Below are 15,581 nucleotides of genomic sequence, written 5' to 3'. Positions count from 1 at the left end.
TTTTAAAGTTAGCCAAATTGAAAATGAATTGAATTAAAAATATTTTTTAAATAAAAAATAAAAGACATCCAGCGTAGAGGCTTCAATCATCAGTAAATACTGTACAATCCCAATTGAGTCAACCATCAGTCAAAGCAAGTATAAATTAATACATAGACTGGACTACCATCAACATACTAGAACTTTACAGAGATAATGGAAGAGAGGTTATTTTGTGCCTGCAAGTGATAATCCTAATCCTCATTGAGTAAGATGTCAGACATACCTCTAATTGGTTGGTTCAATTTCAATTCAATTTTTTTTCTCCACTGAAACACAAATATTTAACCACGCAGGATTCCACTGCGCAACAGATACCATTTTAATAAACAAATTTGGTTTTTGAAAACATTTATTTGACCTTTTCAGAGGGATTGTAAGGTCACAGAGCAGCTTAAAGACAACAGTTCTCCTATTTACAATAAGAGGCTGATTGGAAAAAATATTATTCACACAGTAAGCAGTTAATAGCTGGTTTTAAAAAGTCAGCACAGACTAAACACACAACCAATAGCCAATATTTCCACTAACATATTAAAAGTAAAGTAAAGGATACGCATCGGTTATCTGCATGAAGCTATTGTCTGACATTTTCAATGCTCCGTCTGGTGAAGATAGAGAATTAGGAAATATTTGTTTAAAATCTGACATGCTTACCCTAAATGACATTGTTGTAAATTGTGCATGAATGACTGATTTAGGATTGTATCGTCATGCACATTGCAAGAGTCCCTTTTGGGTTCTTGCAGTTTTAGCTGTACATTGTAAGGTCTATACAGTTGACATTTAGAAAGGAATGGGCTTTCTTAATAAAACATTTGATCACTTCTGATTTCTGAATTACAGGCATTCATTCAGGCTCCCCCTTACAAACAGGTGGAGCTGGATTGGTATCACTTAAATAAAATAGTTCTGACAATATTGCTAATGCAGAATTCAAGGGACCATAAAGGGACCACTGCATGAATAGAACAAAAAATGGCATCCCATTACAAACGGAAAAAGGTGCTAAAAACAATTTTCCAAAAACAATTGAAGCACATTTATATTTGGTCACTTCTGTAAAAGTGAAATATCTGAAAAAAATAATATGTACCTACTAAAGTAACAAAATCTCTCAATACTGGAGAGCATATGAAAAACAAACTCCTTATAACAAGATCTCCAATTTAGTGAAGAAAAATATACAGAAAATGAAATGTAAAAAGGAAAAATTAGCAAACTTGAGAATTTTTACCTCAAATAAAAAAGGGTTTCAACTTTTGAAGGCCCTTGTTAATATTAACCCCATGTGTGGTATCGTTCCAAATAAAAGCATTGCAAAAGCAATGAGTGTTACAGATATATATATACACACACACACACGTTTCTTTGAACTTCATCGTTGTTACGCACAGCTGGGACAGTTCAGACTGTAGCTGTTGAATGGGACAATCGATTTGTCCGTAAAGCAGAACCAAGTCCTACAGAGTGTAGTTCAGCACAGAGAAGTAACGCTGCTCATCATCCACTCTGAACAGATTCCTTTGTTGAAATGAAAGCTGTGTACTTATTGATTTTTATGCATGACCTTTCTTCCCCCACAAACACCAATCATAAAGCAAGACGTGAACATTTTAAATGGTGGGAGCATTGAAGAAGAACAGAGGTGCCTGACTTCAAAATTCATCCACAGGATTCCTTTCCAGTTGTTTATAAATCCTTCTCAGTCGCGATTGAGAGGAGAAAGACTCTGCGTAATGTTCCTATTGGTCACTTCAGGCGTAGAACTCTTTGGTGGGTGCTTTTTGATAGGCTGTTGTGGAAATTTTGGTGTCTCCCAGCTCGTAGCTACCTTCGTCCTTCTTCTTCATACGGTAGGCGAGGAGGAGGAGGAGGGAAACGGCACAGATGAATCCAACCACTGCGCAAGCTATCACGGCTGGAGAGGGCAAAAATATAGATTAAAATAGATTTAATTGACAGGTATCCCATACCTGCTTCAAATGTTTCATAAAACTTAGCCAAATGTATTCGTCAAATATCTAAATCTTAATGTTCTAAAAGCACTTGAGACAGAAAATAAAGTTTGGGAACTAATAACAATCACCTCATTAAACCAGACATGTGGGAACAAAAAAGATGCAATGTTTTCTTACCTGCCAGCACTTCCATCCTCTCCCACATGTTCTCAGAGGTCACCTCCTCAGGAGTTTCCACCTCATCCCACATTCTGCCTTGTCGGCCATTTTCAGCCCGGATCTCATTTTCGACGAGTTTGATGTGGGTTTCATCTCCATGTTTTTTGGTAGGAGAGACAACCCACCTATCCAGACTGTTGTCCTTGTCGTCATGGTCGACTACAGCGATGTCTCTGCCGAATTTGGTCGGAGTAGTGGGAGGAATGGCGGTGGAGCTCGGGCTGGTACTCTGTGTGAACCAATCCGCTGTTGGACCGACAACCTGAAAGAATACGGATTTGTTAAATGTATGATGCACTAAATAACAAAGTACCTTCAGGCAAAACGTGGTTGAGAATACCATCAATCAAAATGTACTCTTGATGTATTCTCGGGAGGGCTTTGGTTGACACACATGTCGGATATGTCTGCTCATACATAAAATGCAGTGAATTGTGTGTGCAGGTTCAATTTGACTTCATTCAACATGAAAGGTGAAGGTATAGGCTCATGTGCCAAGATTTTTGTTGGCTGAAGAAGACAATGCAATAATTGAATTGAGTGTCCAGCCTCACAAAATAATTAGTGTTTTCACATTTATACATGATCTGTGCTAGAATCAATCACAGACAGTAACACCGGTTACAACATGTCTTTGAACCTTTTCAATAGTCAACAGTATATTAATCATTGTTCATCTTTGAGATAAGGATTTGTATAAAGGGAAAAACAATATTTAGGCTCGTTACGGTTGCCCCCATTAGGTAATATGAATGGTGTCATGACTGCGTCCCTTACTTTGATGGATGGGTTCTGACTGACTGTTGCTTTGGTGGATGGGTTCTGGCTGACTGTTGCTTTGGTGGATGGGTTCTGGCTGACTGTTGCTTTGGTTGATGGGCTGAGAGGAGAAGCTGATGATGGCTGTGGTTGACTTGGAACCAGTTCTTTGGAGACTGTGGTCTGAGAGACGTTGAAGAGTTTCTCCTCCTTATCACCTTTAGAGGGATTGTCATACACAATTCATTTCATTAAAACATTTTAATTTTTTTTTTTTTTAATGCAGGAATGCAATCTATGAGCTTTACCCGACGACACTTTTCACAGTTCATTTATGACTATACCAAATGTTCCAAGACATCATTCACTGTTGGTATAAAGATGAGTCATTGATAATGAAGGCAGAAAGCATCGGACCGCGCTCTACAAATAAAATCACACTGGGTTAACTACACATTACCTCGGGATACACATCTGGCACTGTGACTGAATGCTTCTGTGTTTGAATATTGTAGCACTTGTGTGAACAGAGGAAGTATTGTTCATGTGTGTAACATTTCTAAATGACTGGATGGCGTATTAGATTAGCAAACACCGTGTGAGGTGAGGACAACTTTTGTCAAATAAACTGGAAGTGAAATTTGACTGGGTCCCATTTTCCAAAAGCACTTAAAGACTATCTGAGACTCCGTTTAAGTCCAGATGATTTTGGGAAACAGTTCCCTGGACTGATAAAGTTCTTACTTCTGAAACCTGAATGTACAGATGGTTCAGATTCAAAAGAAAGTTGTATTTGAGAACCGTTAACTTTAAAAAAAAAATTATGTAGCAAACCAAATGTTACCCAAATCAATTAAGTAATTTCCTTACTGTAGTCTCCAGATCCAGAGCCGTCATCGTCTTCCCCATCTTCATCATCTATTGAGAGCTCCCCTGAAGTCAGGCCCTCTAAGTACAGATCATCTGTGGTGGAGATGGTTGTCGGCGAGGAGACCTGGAGGAGAAAGAAAATGACAGACAATGATAAACATAGGAGAGAAAAACTAAGACAACAGAAAAAAGGGAGACACATAGACCTCCTTTTTTCACACTTGCAGAATTCCTTCCACTAATCGACAACATGTGAACCTTGCAACAGTTCTGGAGTGAGACAATCTCTCACAGCCAATGACCTAAGCAAGCAAAATAGGTGTTCACTTGTGTCTGTGAGTTTAACCCTATGGTAGAGGCCCTTCCCTTGGTTTAATTCAGGCGTGTGGTAGTCGTTTTTGATTCGCCACATGGCCACTCAGCAAAGATCTAAGTGTGTTTGAAGCGGTCGTTTCATTCCGCTCAAAAAGGCAAAAAAAAAAAAATAAGGACTGTAGCGTAGGAGAGCCTCCCACTGACCCAGACAATACCCAAAGGGAGTGTGATTATACCAAAACTCTCATCGTCATCTTAAGCTTAGTGCGACACTAGAAATATGACTCAAACAAAATAGGTACGTAATAGAATTGAGTTACTGATTTAAATATAACTTTTTAAATGACAAAAGCAGAATAGAACCAGATGATTTAGATGGTAAAATAACAAAAGCTAGAGAATAGTGAAGTAACACAAAAGACTACCTGACAATGGGTCTAAAATTCAAAAGAGGAAAAGCTCCTCCGATGTGTGTAGTATGACACACATGCACACACGCAGAACTATGTTTGGTATGTACTGTATAATATGCTTCCACTAACACAGGTGGTGAGAGAGGGAGAACGGAGGGAGACTGAAACAAAGAAGGATGTGGACGGTACAGGACAGGTGCTGGGAGGATATTTTAGTGGAATGAATACTCTCACTTGGGAGAAGATTAAATCAAATTAATTTTATATAGCCCAAAATCTGAAATTTCCCTCAAAGGGCTTTACAGTCTGTACAAATGAGACATCCTCTGTCCCGAAACCCTCACAACAGCTCAGGAACCCTCTCCCCCCTAAAAAAATGAAGGTATTAACACTTGCCTTTCATCTGGGAGGATACGTAAGAAGTGAGGCTTCACATAATAATGGATACAGATCTAAAATTAAGGTATTTATTCCAGGCAAAAGCACTTTACCTAATAAGGTAGAAATAGAAAAATAATCAAACTAATGTGCGGCTTCTTGATGGGTGTGAAACGAAACTTGTAGAATTAAACTATTATACTTTGGCAGAAAAAGAACAGCTTGAACACAAGTTTGTGTTAAGAACACAATATCATATTTTCTGTAAAAAAATAAAAACTGAATTATTTCTCGTATACAAGCCGGCCCAAACGGCAGCAGCTAATCATAAATAAAATTTCCTTTAAACGAACAATTTAGTTAATAAGATCCCAAGTGAGGCGAGGTGGTGCCCAGTAAATAATGTGGGCTTTGTTGATCACTGGAAGACGTTTTGGGGAGTGCCTGGTCTGATTAGGAGGGACGGCATCCATCCAACTTTGGATGGAGCTCAACTCATTTCTAAGAACCTGACCCAGTTTCTTAATGGACTTAATCCATGACCCAGAGTTCAGACCAGGAAGCAGAGACTCTGCTTCTCTGCGCTTCCTTCCGAGCAGTCACTCAGCGTAATTAACTCTATAGAAACCGTTTCTGCCCCACGGACACCGTTACTTAAGTTAAAGGTAAACAACCGAAGACTTATATTTAATAACCTAATCAAAGTTAAAAGTAATAATACAAGAGTGCAACAAACTAGGAGAATTAAAGGGGGACTTTTGAATATTAGATCTCTGTGCTCTAAAGCTGTTTTAGTAAATGAACTAATATCTGACAACCATGTTGATATTTTCTGTCTTACAGAAACATGGCTATCGGATGGGGAGTACTTTAGCTTAAACGAAGCGACTCCTCCAAGTCATGTTAATACTCATATCCCCCGTGGCACAGGCCGAGGGGGTGGAGTGGCAGCTATTTATGACTCCTGCCTTTTAATAAACCTTAAACCTAAACTGGATTATAACTCATTTGAAAGTCTGACTTTCAGTCTTTCACAACCAACCTGGAAAATAATCCAGCCGGTTCTCTTTGTAATAGTGTACAGGGCCCCAGGTCCTTATTCTAAATTTTTATGTGAATTTTCACAGTTCTTAACGAGTTTGGTCCTTAAAACGGACAAGGTAATTATAGTGGGTGATTTTAACATTCATGTGGATGTCGATAACGACAGCCTTGGTACTTCATTTCTCTCTTTGCTGGAATCAATTGGTTTCTGTCAGAGTGTAAATAAACCAACTCATTGTTTTAACCACACGCTCGACTTGGCCCAGTGAGCACAAGACGTTATTTCAACGTTGAAATATGGTTGAAATCGGGTTGAAATGAGGTCTGAACGTCTAAGACCTCATTTCAACGTCTTTTCAACAAGCGAAAAAGTGCACGAAACATCAACGTGCTAAAAACGGGTAAATTTCTCGATGATGTGTCATGTTGTAACGTAAGGTTGAAAGAGAGACGATAGTATCATTAAGATTATCATAATAATGAATGAACTGGTCGGCGAAATTTGGTCTACGCAAAGACGTGATTTCAACGCATTTAAGATTTTTCTTAAAACGTCATGAATATGGAAATACAGAGTGTGAGTCTGTTACGCCGTCACCCCGGCTCGGGAGAGGAGGCGTAACAATATGCTTAAGGACAAAATAATGCGGGCCGTTTCAAACATTAGTTGTAAACACGTAACTCTGATCACATCTGTAACGCGCATGCGCAAGTTCTTAGACGCTTGCACCGGGTGCAGCGCGAGGGGAAGTGTGTCCGGGAGCAGAGCGACGTGAACGGGCTGATACAACCACGGCTACCGGCCCCAATACTCTGTAAGTACGTGAGTGTTTGAATGAAGCACACCTGGAACTATAACCAGTTATTTTACTTGTGCTGCCCACTCGATACGGGAAAGACTGTTATTTTGGTAAGCTAGTTAGCGTTAGTGCAGATAGTTTGCTAGTTAGCATGCTAGCTCGGAGCATGCTAGCGTTCAACATGAACTGGACCAAAAGTAAACCTCACAGAGTATTTTCCGTGTGTTTGGTGTTGCTTATGCGTTAGGTTGTTGCTGTACCCATATCATATTATTGCCGTTCCCATTTCATGTAGAAAATACACGTTTTTAAAGCAACGCGGCCTAAACACAGATTGCAGGTGAATTCAACAAGTTGTGGCCTGTAAACAAGCTAGCCAACACATCGTAAGTTACTGCATGCTTAAAGCAACATTGTAAAGTATGGTACTGTATAATATACCTGGAAATGTTACTCCAGAAATGCCATAAATGGTTTATAATGTCATAAGTAAACAATCTATAAATAAGGGTTCTCAAACACCTGCTGCTGTTATCATTATTAAACTTTTTTATTACTGTCATAAACCCAAATTACACACTTTGCCTTTTCTCTAAAGTCTTTGTTCTTCCCTCCTCACAGGTTCCTGTGGATGGAGGTTACATCTGATGGAGTTTGTCCCTGCAGTTGTCCTGCCTTACACCTGGTGTACTACTCTGAATATTTGAATAATTTCTGTTGTAGGAATTGAACGTACTGTACATCTTTAAGTTGTTCTTTCTGTACACAGCTACTCCTCCACTGTTCACCCTTAAGTGTTGTCCAGTTGAAGGGAGTTTTATCTGTGCCGATGTGATGGTTTCGGGACAGGATGCTACATGTTTACACACTGTAAAGCTCCCTCAGGATTATTTTTCATTTTGGGTTGAACAAAATAAAATGAATTGAATTGAATTAACTTATTGACTAGAGGCATCTGCAACTGAGGGGTGTTCTGCGCATTCTGAATCATTGAGTGACGATGAGGGAGACGGAGCTGATTTCAGGTATACGATCCGGATTCAAGTGACTCAGAACCAGATCTTGTTACAGAATCTGAAAATGAAGTGCCAATGATTCAGAAAAATAGTTTAGAATTTAGTGTTTGTAAACCAACTGCTTCATGTTGTTGCTTCACTTATAATTTCATAGTTTATTTTCACAAAATATAATTGATTTTTGTATTCTGTTTTGTATTGGAAAACTGTTTAGTGTTATATTGATATGAATAAATACAAATTAATCAAATTGTGTTGTCCTTGTTAAGGGCTGTTGACATGATTGACAACTGTCAACAGTTGATTGTGTGTAACTTGTACTTTTCCAGCGAGCAAGTTATCCGTTGAAAAGACGTCTATGGCCCGACGTTGAAAAGACGTTGAAAATTGGTTTAAAAGTGAAAGTTGTTTCAACGTCTATTCGTAGACGTTGAAAAGACGTCTATGTTTAGACCCGTTTTCAACGTGATTTTTAATATCGGTGGTAAACGCACAAATGTGGACGTTCTTTTTACACCTATAAAATAATGCTATAGCACAAAGTAGAGGACGACATTTTACCGTATTAAAAATCACGTTGATATGCGGTCTAAATATAGACGTCTTTTCAACGTCTACGAATAGGCGTTGAAACAACTTTCACTTTTAAACCATTTTGCAACGTCTTTTCAACGTCGGGCATAGACGTTGATTCAACGTCTTTTCAACCAAAAAATGTTCACTGGGGGTTCTTGTGTATGGTATTGTGATAGAAAATTTAACAATCTTTCCACAGAACCCTCTCCTGTCGGACCATTGTCGGATAACCTTTGAATTTCTACTACCAGAATCTCCACCTCCTGCCAAGGGTTTCTACAGTCAATGTTTATCGGATACCGCTGTAGCCTCATTTAAAGAAGCCATTCCCTCTGCTCTAAGTTCAGTGTCCTGTCTCAAGATATCAGAAGACTCCTGTGAAACCTTCAGTCCGTCACAAATTGACCATCTTGTCGATACTGCCACAGGCTCTTTGAGAATGGCACTGGACGGTATTGCTCCCCTCAAAAGAAGAATGGCAACAAGAAGGAAGTACGCCCCTTGGTATAACTCTCAAACCCGGAACTTAAAGCAGGTTATGGCGTTCCACCAAATCAGAGGGATCTAGGCTTACTTGGCAAGACAGCGTTAAAACATAAGAAGGCCATAAGAAGTAACGTAAGAGCATCTTATTACCAGAGGTGGGATCAAGTCACTGTTAGGCAAGTCACAAGCAAGTCTCAAGTCATTGCCCTCGAGTCCCGAGTCAAGTCGAGTCAAAGACGAAGCAAGTCCCAAGTCACAGCCAACAAGTCTCAAGTCGAGTCACAAGTCGTACCATTTTAGTTTCGAGTCATTTCGAGTCCTTTTATTATAGTGGGGACGGGGAACCCTGGGTGATGGTGCGCTGCCTCACAGACCTAGACTACGAAGGGAAGGGTAATGGTGGATCGACTGTGACTGTGTTATAGTACTGTAACGCTCACCCCAATGCTGCAGCGTAAATAAGGAGGCGATGACTGGCTTGCAACTCCGCTGCATTTATTTATATAAAACAACTCAACTTCGGTCACTGTTGGCCGTCACCACGCCGAACGAACACTTCCGCATACACGGCCCCCCAAAACTTGGGTTGTCTCGCGTAACTACAGCTGTAACAGAGCATAACGTGAACACATGCAACATCTGCATAACTGATTAACTAATAACTTTAACTCAGCTCATTACACTACTTTAAAACGGACGTTGACATAATGTTGGCGAGGATTTCCATCGGAGTCTGAATCCGGGTTCAAAAATCCCGATTTTTGTAACCATGAACGAGCTGTCTCGTTGATACGGTCAAATGGACTGCAGTGATTGGATGATGTTCAGGCAACGCGCGCTCTCTGCATACAGGTGGCGCACATTTTTTTGACAGATGCAGATAAACAGAGCGGCGCGGTGGTGTGAAAATGTTTTCACACCACCGCGCCAGTTTTCATGGGAAGTAGCAAGTCTTCGAGTCAAAAGGCTCGAGTCCAAGTCAAGTCATCGGTGTTCAAGTCCAAGTCGAGTTGCAAGTCTCTGTACGTTTTGTCGAGTCGAGTCTCAAGTCATCAAATTCATGACTCGAGTCTGACTCGAGTCCAAGTCACATGACTCGAGTCCACACCTCTGCTTATTACTCATTAATCGAGAAAAATACTCCAGGTTTCTCTTCAGCACTGTAGCCAGACTGACAGAGTCCCAGCGCTGTCGAGCCGTGTATTCCTGTGGACCTCAGTAGTAACGACTTTATGAACTTCGTCAATAATAAGATTATGACTATCAAGGAGAAAATTGATGGTCTACTACCCCCAACCGGAGCCGACCAGTCCTCGGATGTAGGAACCTTGGACGCAGCAGTGGGCCCTGATACCTACTTGAATGGTTTCTCTTCCATCAACCTTGATCAACTGACTTCTACAGTTTTGAAATCCAACTCTTCTACTTGTATCCTGGATCCGATTCCAACTAAGCGGCTTAAGGAAGTTTTTCCGTTAATTAGCACATCCCTACTGGATATTATGAATCTGTCTTTGTTGACAGGACATGTACCACAGTCCATCAATGTAGCTGTAATTAAACCTCTTCTTAAGAAACCTACTCTAGCTCCAGAGGTGTTGGCTAACTACAGACCCATCTCTAATCTTCCCTTCCTCGCTAAGATCCTTGAGAAATCTGTCACAAATCAATTATGTGACTTTCTACAAAACAATGCTTTGTTCGAGGATTTCCAGTCAGGATTTAGAATACATCACAGGACAGAAACGGCACTGGTTAAAATTACAAATGATCTTCTACTTGCATCGGACCAAGGACATGTCTCTTTTCTTGTCTTGCTGGACCTCAGTGCTGCATTTGACACCATCGATCACCGTATCCTGCTGCAGAGACTGGAACACTTGATTGGCATCAAAGGAACTGCACTCAGCTGGTTTAAATTTTATTTATCGGATCGATCCCAGTTTGTGTTTGTGAACGGTGAATCATCGAGGACCACCAATGTTGGTCACGGAGTCCCATAAGGTTCTGTGCTTGAACCGATTCTATTTACCCTGTACATGCTTCCTTTGGGCGACGTTATCAGAAAACACCGCATAAACTTCCATTGTTATGCAGACGATACTCAACTGTATCTATCGATCAAGCCAGAAGACGCCAACCAGCTTGTTAGACTTCAGGATTGTCTTGGAGACATCAAAACTTGGATGACCTGCAACTTCCTGATGTTAAACTCGGAAAAAACAGAAGTTATCATGATAGGCCCAGAGCGCCCTTGAAGTCAGCTGTCACGTGATACAGTCTCTATGGATGGAATTGCTCTGGTACCCAACAGCACAGTCAGAAATCTTGGAGTTCTCTTCGACCAGGATATGTCCTTCAACTCTCATATAAAGAAGACTTCAAGGACTGCTTTTTTCATCTACGTAATATATCGAAAATCAGGAACTTCCTGTCTCAAAGTGATGCAGAAAGGCTTAGACTGCCGGGGGACTTCTAAGGACACACCGAGCCCCTCTCTCACTCTCATTCCACAATCATCCATGGTTTTATTAATGTACATCACTAATTACGCTTCTTTCCGGGAGTTCTTTGTGCTTTCTCGTCTAGCAGGTCTCCGTGGATCATAGTTTCGTGCGGACCCCAGTTCTGACTCCTGGCAGGGCTCTGCTGACACCTGCTGCTGCCATCATCATTACTTTAAATATGATTCATATTACTGTCATCATAAACCAACATATTTCTGCTCTCCCTCCCCACAGAAGCCTCTGTGGATGGTGGTTCGACCTGATGGTGGTTGTCCCTGCAGTGGTCCTTCCGTACACTTGTTCTGCTACTTGCAATTACTTGTATCATTTCTGTTAGAGAAATTGAATGTATTGTACATCTTTTACTTTGTTGATTCTGTACACATGACATCCATTGCAGTCTGTCCTTCCAGAGGGATCCCTCCTCTGACGTTCTCCCTAAGGTTTCTTCCCTTTTTTCCCCATTGAAGGGTTTTTTCATATTTTGGGGAGTTTTTCCTGTGCCAATGTGAGGGTTTCGGGACAGAGGATGTTGCATGTGTACAGACTGTAAAGCCCTCTGAGGCAAATTTGTAATGTTGGGCTATACAAAATAAAATGAATTGAATGTTCAAACACATGTGCAGCCACTGTAAAATAAAGTCAGCCATCAATCTCTTTGTCCATCCCTCTTACGAGAAAGTAGTACCGCATTAGGGTTTAATGGAAGACTTGACTAGGTCAGTCAGAGGTTCCACACATCTGGAGAGAAATAGCTGCGTCTGCGCGTGTGTGAGATCGTCTGGAACCGACAATTCAGTGCAAAAAACATGTAAAAAGGAAGCGTGAAAAAGTCTGTTTTATTCGACAAATCCTTATTTTAGTGCCTGCTGAATTTAAAGCTATTAGTGTATATTATTTCCGTATGAAATGGAAGTCCAGGAAAATGAGAGCAGTCAGGTTGAGAGGGAGGTTGTGTAACAGCCAACTTGTCGTCACTATCCAACAGCACAGACAACACTGTTTGTTTGACCAGACCTATGCGTCACAAAAGGTTTGACCACACTGTGCATTCAAGGCATCGGTTTATTTAACAGCAGTTATGGTCACCAAAGGCCTCACAATTAGGGTTGGGTATTGATAATCGATTGGAATCGGGACTAGCTTTGCGATTTACCCGGTATCGTTCAAAAGTTTAAAATTCGATTCCTAGTTTAGATTCTCGGTCCGCCGGCACCGACCGGTAATAGAAACCGCTGAACACCAACGAAGAAGCGTCCACCGGAAGTGTTGCCATAACAGCGTGATCGAACATGGATAGCGTCCCGGTTGTTGTGAATTTGTGACGAATCAGACCAGTGTGCGCGCGGGTGCCGGGTGGCCCGAGCGGAGCTGTCCTTTCTGTTAAAATGAGCAGTGAGGCTGGCGCTGCAAAGAAAAAAACATTGTGCTAGCACTCCCCGCGTCGACCGCTAACACCCCCCCCGTCAGCGAAAGTGTCCCTGATCTGGGGTTGGGAGAGTTGGCAACCCCCTATGTGTGCCCAGTCTGTGACGCGCTGCGCCGACCGTCCTCCGCTGCCTCTTCCTCTGGCTCCAAGGGTTATTGGCTCATCAGTGGGAGCAAGGTAACGCTTAAGTACCTGCAGTATGTGTAAATGTATTTTTGTGAGGTTTAAAAAAATAAAGCTCTCTTGAGGAAAGTGTACCCCTGTTAAAATATATTCATAATTTATCATGTTTATACAATATTCAAGTTCATAGTTTGATATTTATATTGTAGTTGAAAACAGCCCTGTTAGAAATTCATAGTAAAGTTAATAAAAAGTTCATAGAATTAACATTGATGGAGAAGGTCAGACTATTTCCTTCAGAAAGACCCTTGGTTAGCTAGCTCATTTAAAATATCTTAAACTTAAACTTTTTTGACCCTGCCTCTTAGAAGAATCGGAATCGAGAATCGCTGGGAACCGTAATCGAAACCAGGAATCGGAATCGATCAAATTCAAACGATACAATAGGTCATAGTTCTCACTCTTTTGCAAAACATAAGATTCCACCAGTTAAGAGGCCTTAAAAAATTAGAGCAGAGAGCATTGTGAGACAAAATTCCTTTCAACACTGACTGGTGTATGTTAAAGAAGAAAAAAAAGGTCACCATAGGGTTTACTCTTTTAAAGTCTAGTCTAAAATGTCAGACATACAACAAAGTCGTAATAGAAACAATTTGGCAGCCAATCAGATGCTCTTAGACAGTCAGGACGGAGGGACCTGACTCATATGTTGTGAATTGTTGTGAGAACAATTTTTCATTTTGTCTTCCTGTCATGTCTGTGTGTTTCAGTTAATAGAGAGTTGGCGACACAGGCTTGGTCTAACCTACTATGGTTGGGTGTGTGTGTAACCCATGCTTGCCTGGACTAGTCCAGTGGGACTCAAACAAAGTCATCCATCCAGAAAATGACAGAACTTCCTGCTCACAAGCCAGTTTCAACCTTCAGCTTCCCCAACGTCAAGGACTTAGAATTACTGGTTAGTCAGTTATTGATCTTAAATTCACATACATTGATCTAGGACTGGAGTCCATGTATTAGTGGTATAAAAGTGGAAATCACAATAATCTCATCCATTTACAATTCTCAGTTTTCAGCTTAAACCTCATGGGACTTTAGGTAGGGAAGAAATTACATTTAACAGTCTTCACAAGTCTTTCAGTATTGAGCAAATATTTACTGCCTTACCTGCACATACCCAGCAGGACAGACCAGGTTTCAGATTTCTTTCTCTCACAATATGCAGTCCATAAATCTTGAATATATTAAAGTTGGGTTTTTTTAAAAGCATGACCGTGAACAGACATCTGCTTCAACCCTGTCATTTCCAGCTGTTTTCCCACACATACAGAGACCGAGAGACAGAGACACAGAGGGAGAGCGAGAGACAGAGAGAGAGAGAGAGAGTCCGACTGGTCAGGTCAGGCAGGATTTAGTCATTATGTCAAGTCTTGTTATTTTCTGATACAGAATATGATCTAGCAAATTATGATATATTAAAACTTGACACAAGCCCTGTGTGAATGTGTCATTCAGGCCATGGGTTTACATGTCAGAGCTGGGAGGTGGAGGCTGAACAAACTTTGGCCCTCTATGAATATGACACCAAGTGGGTGCCTGAACTTGGCTTGGATACCGACTCTGGTTGGAGAACAGCAAACACCCTGCGAACTGCGTCAGTAGTAGTTCAATACGTTTCTGTAACTAATGCAAATACTGGAACAATGAATCAGCTTCTTGTTCAAAAAACATCATTCATATTTTCACGTTGCTCATTTTTAACACGTTTGGCTACATAAAAACGTCCCGGTGAACCAATTAAAAGTAAGTTGAGAAACTAAACCCACTGAACAAGCTGGAAAGTCGAAACATTAAACTTTCTGTGGAGCCGGAAGTCAATTGGCAGCTGAACACAATTAGCACCAAACTTTAGGCAAGCTCGCATCTCCTACATTTATCACAGCGGCCAGGTTAAATATATTCTCTGGATGAAAGAAAAGACAGAAAGTCTGAACCAGTCAATCCAACATCATTTAGGTTTTCTACTGTCTTAGCGTGTGGGTTTTGAATAAAAGGGAATTCAAAAGCTACTTACATTTTCACTGATAAAACCGCTGGCCAGACCGAAGAGGACTAACAACCGCAGATTCCTCATCTTAATTTACCAAAAAGACGGAAGTTGTTAACTATAGTTGAATATGTAAAGTGAGATATATCGTATACGGAGAAAGGCAAACTCAGAATCTCCACTTTTGGGCTGAACGCGCTGTGCTGGAGATTCTCTGGAAAAGTTGTTTGGACTGGAGCGTGGCTCTCCGGTGACGTCAGCACGGCGTGACGTCAGTAAAAGGTAGGTAGGCTGGGGCGTGTCTCCCCGCGTGTGTGTGTGTGTGGGCGTTTATAGTGACTTTCTTTGGAATGTGAGGGGGTAAATTTATTTGTTAAATCAGTTTTCTACGTTACATGTAAAGTCAGCACGTAGCAAGAGGACACTATATGACATCAAGTACACAAAGTTGTAAATCAGAGGTAGACGTGATTCTACATATTTAATAGTTTCTGTTCAGTGTATCGGAAGATACAATAAACATTTTAGTATCCCATACGGGTTCGGTTTATTGCTTTGATACCTGGGATATGACGCAGATCAATGTGCACTACAATGCT

At 40.9% G+C, this 15,581-nt stretch overlaps 1 protein-coding gene across 1 annotated transcript; it reads right to left on the bottom strand.

Annotated features, from left to right (window-relative positions):
• Positions 1-1,314: 1,314 nt before the first annotated feature.
• LOC119197014 (syndecan-2-like) lies at positions 1,315-15,220 on the bottom strand. Its single transcript, XM_037452891.2, has 5 exons — positions 15,010-15,220; positions 3,849-3,972; positions 2,997-3,196; positions 2,178-2,481; positions 1,315-1,960 (listed from the first exon to the last, which is right to left on the bottom strand). The coding sequence occupies exons 1-5, from the start codon at positions 15,067-15,069 to the stop codon at positions 1,797-1,799; spliced, it is 852 nt and encodes a 283-aa protein (XP_037308788.1). The 5' UTR covers positions 15,070-15,220; the 3' UTR covers positions 1,315-1,796.
• Positions 15,221-15,581: the final 361 nt, after the last annotated feature.

The sequence above is a fragment of the Pungitius pungitius genome, chromosome 11 (assembly GCF_949316345.1).
Source record: "Pungitius pungitius chromosome 11, fPunPun2.1, whole genome shotgun sequence".
NCBI lineage: Eukaryota > Metazoa > Chordata > Actinopteri > Perciformes > Gasterosteidae > Pungitius > Pungitius pungitius.
The sequence above is the reverse complement of the archived record's forward strand: the minus strand, read 5'-3'. Positions and strand labels throughout refer to the sequence as shown.

What these genes read in the sequence shown, in the direction of transcription:
- LOC119197014 (XM_037452891.2), bottom strand. Translation starts at nt 15,069, where the DNA reads ATGAGGAATCTGCGGTTGTTAGTCCTCTTCGGTCTGGCCAGCGGTTTT. An exon ending in GCGGTTTTATCAGTGAAAAT is followed by an intron (nt 3,973 to 15,009) that starts GTAAGTAGCTTT and finishes TTTCTCCTCCAG; the next exon opens with GTCTCCTCGCCGACAACCAT. An exon ending in GTCAGAACCCATCCATCAAA is followed by an intron (nt 2,482 to 2,996) that starts GTAAGGGACGCA and finishes GTATTCTTTCAG; the next exon opens with GTTGTCGGTCCAACAGCGGA.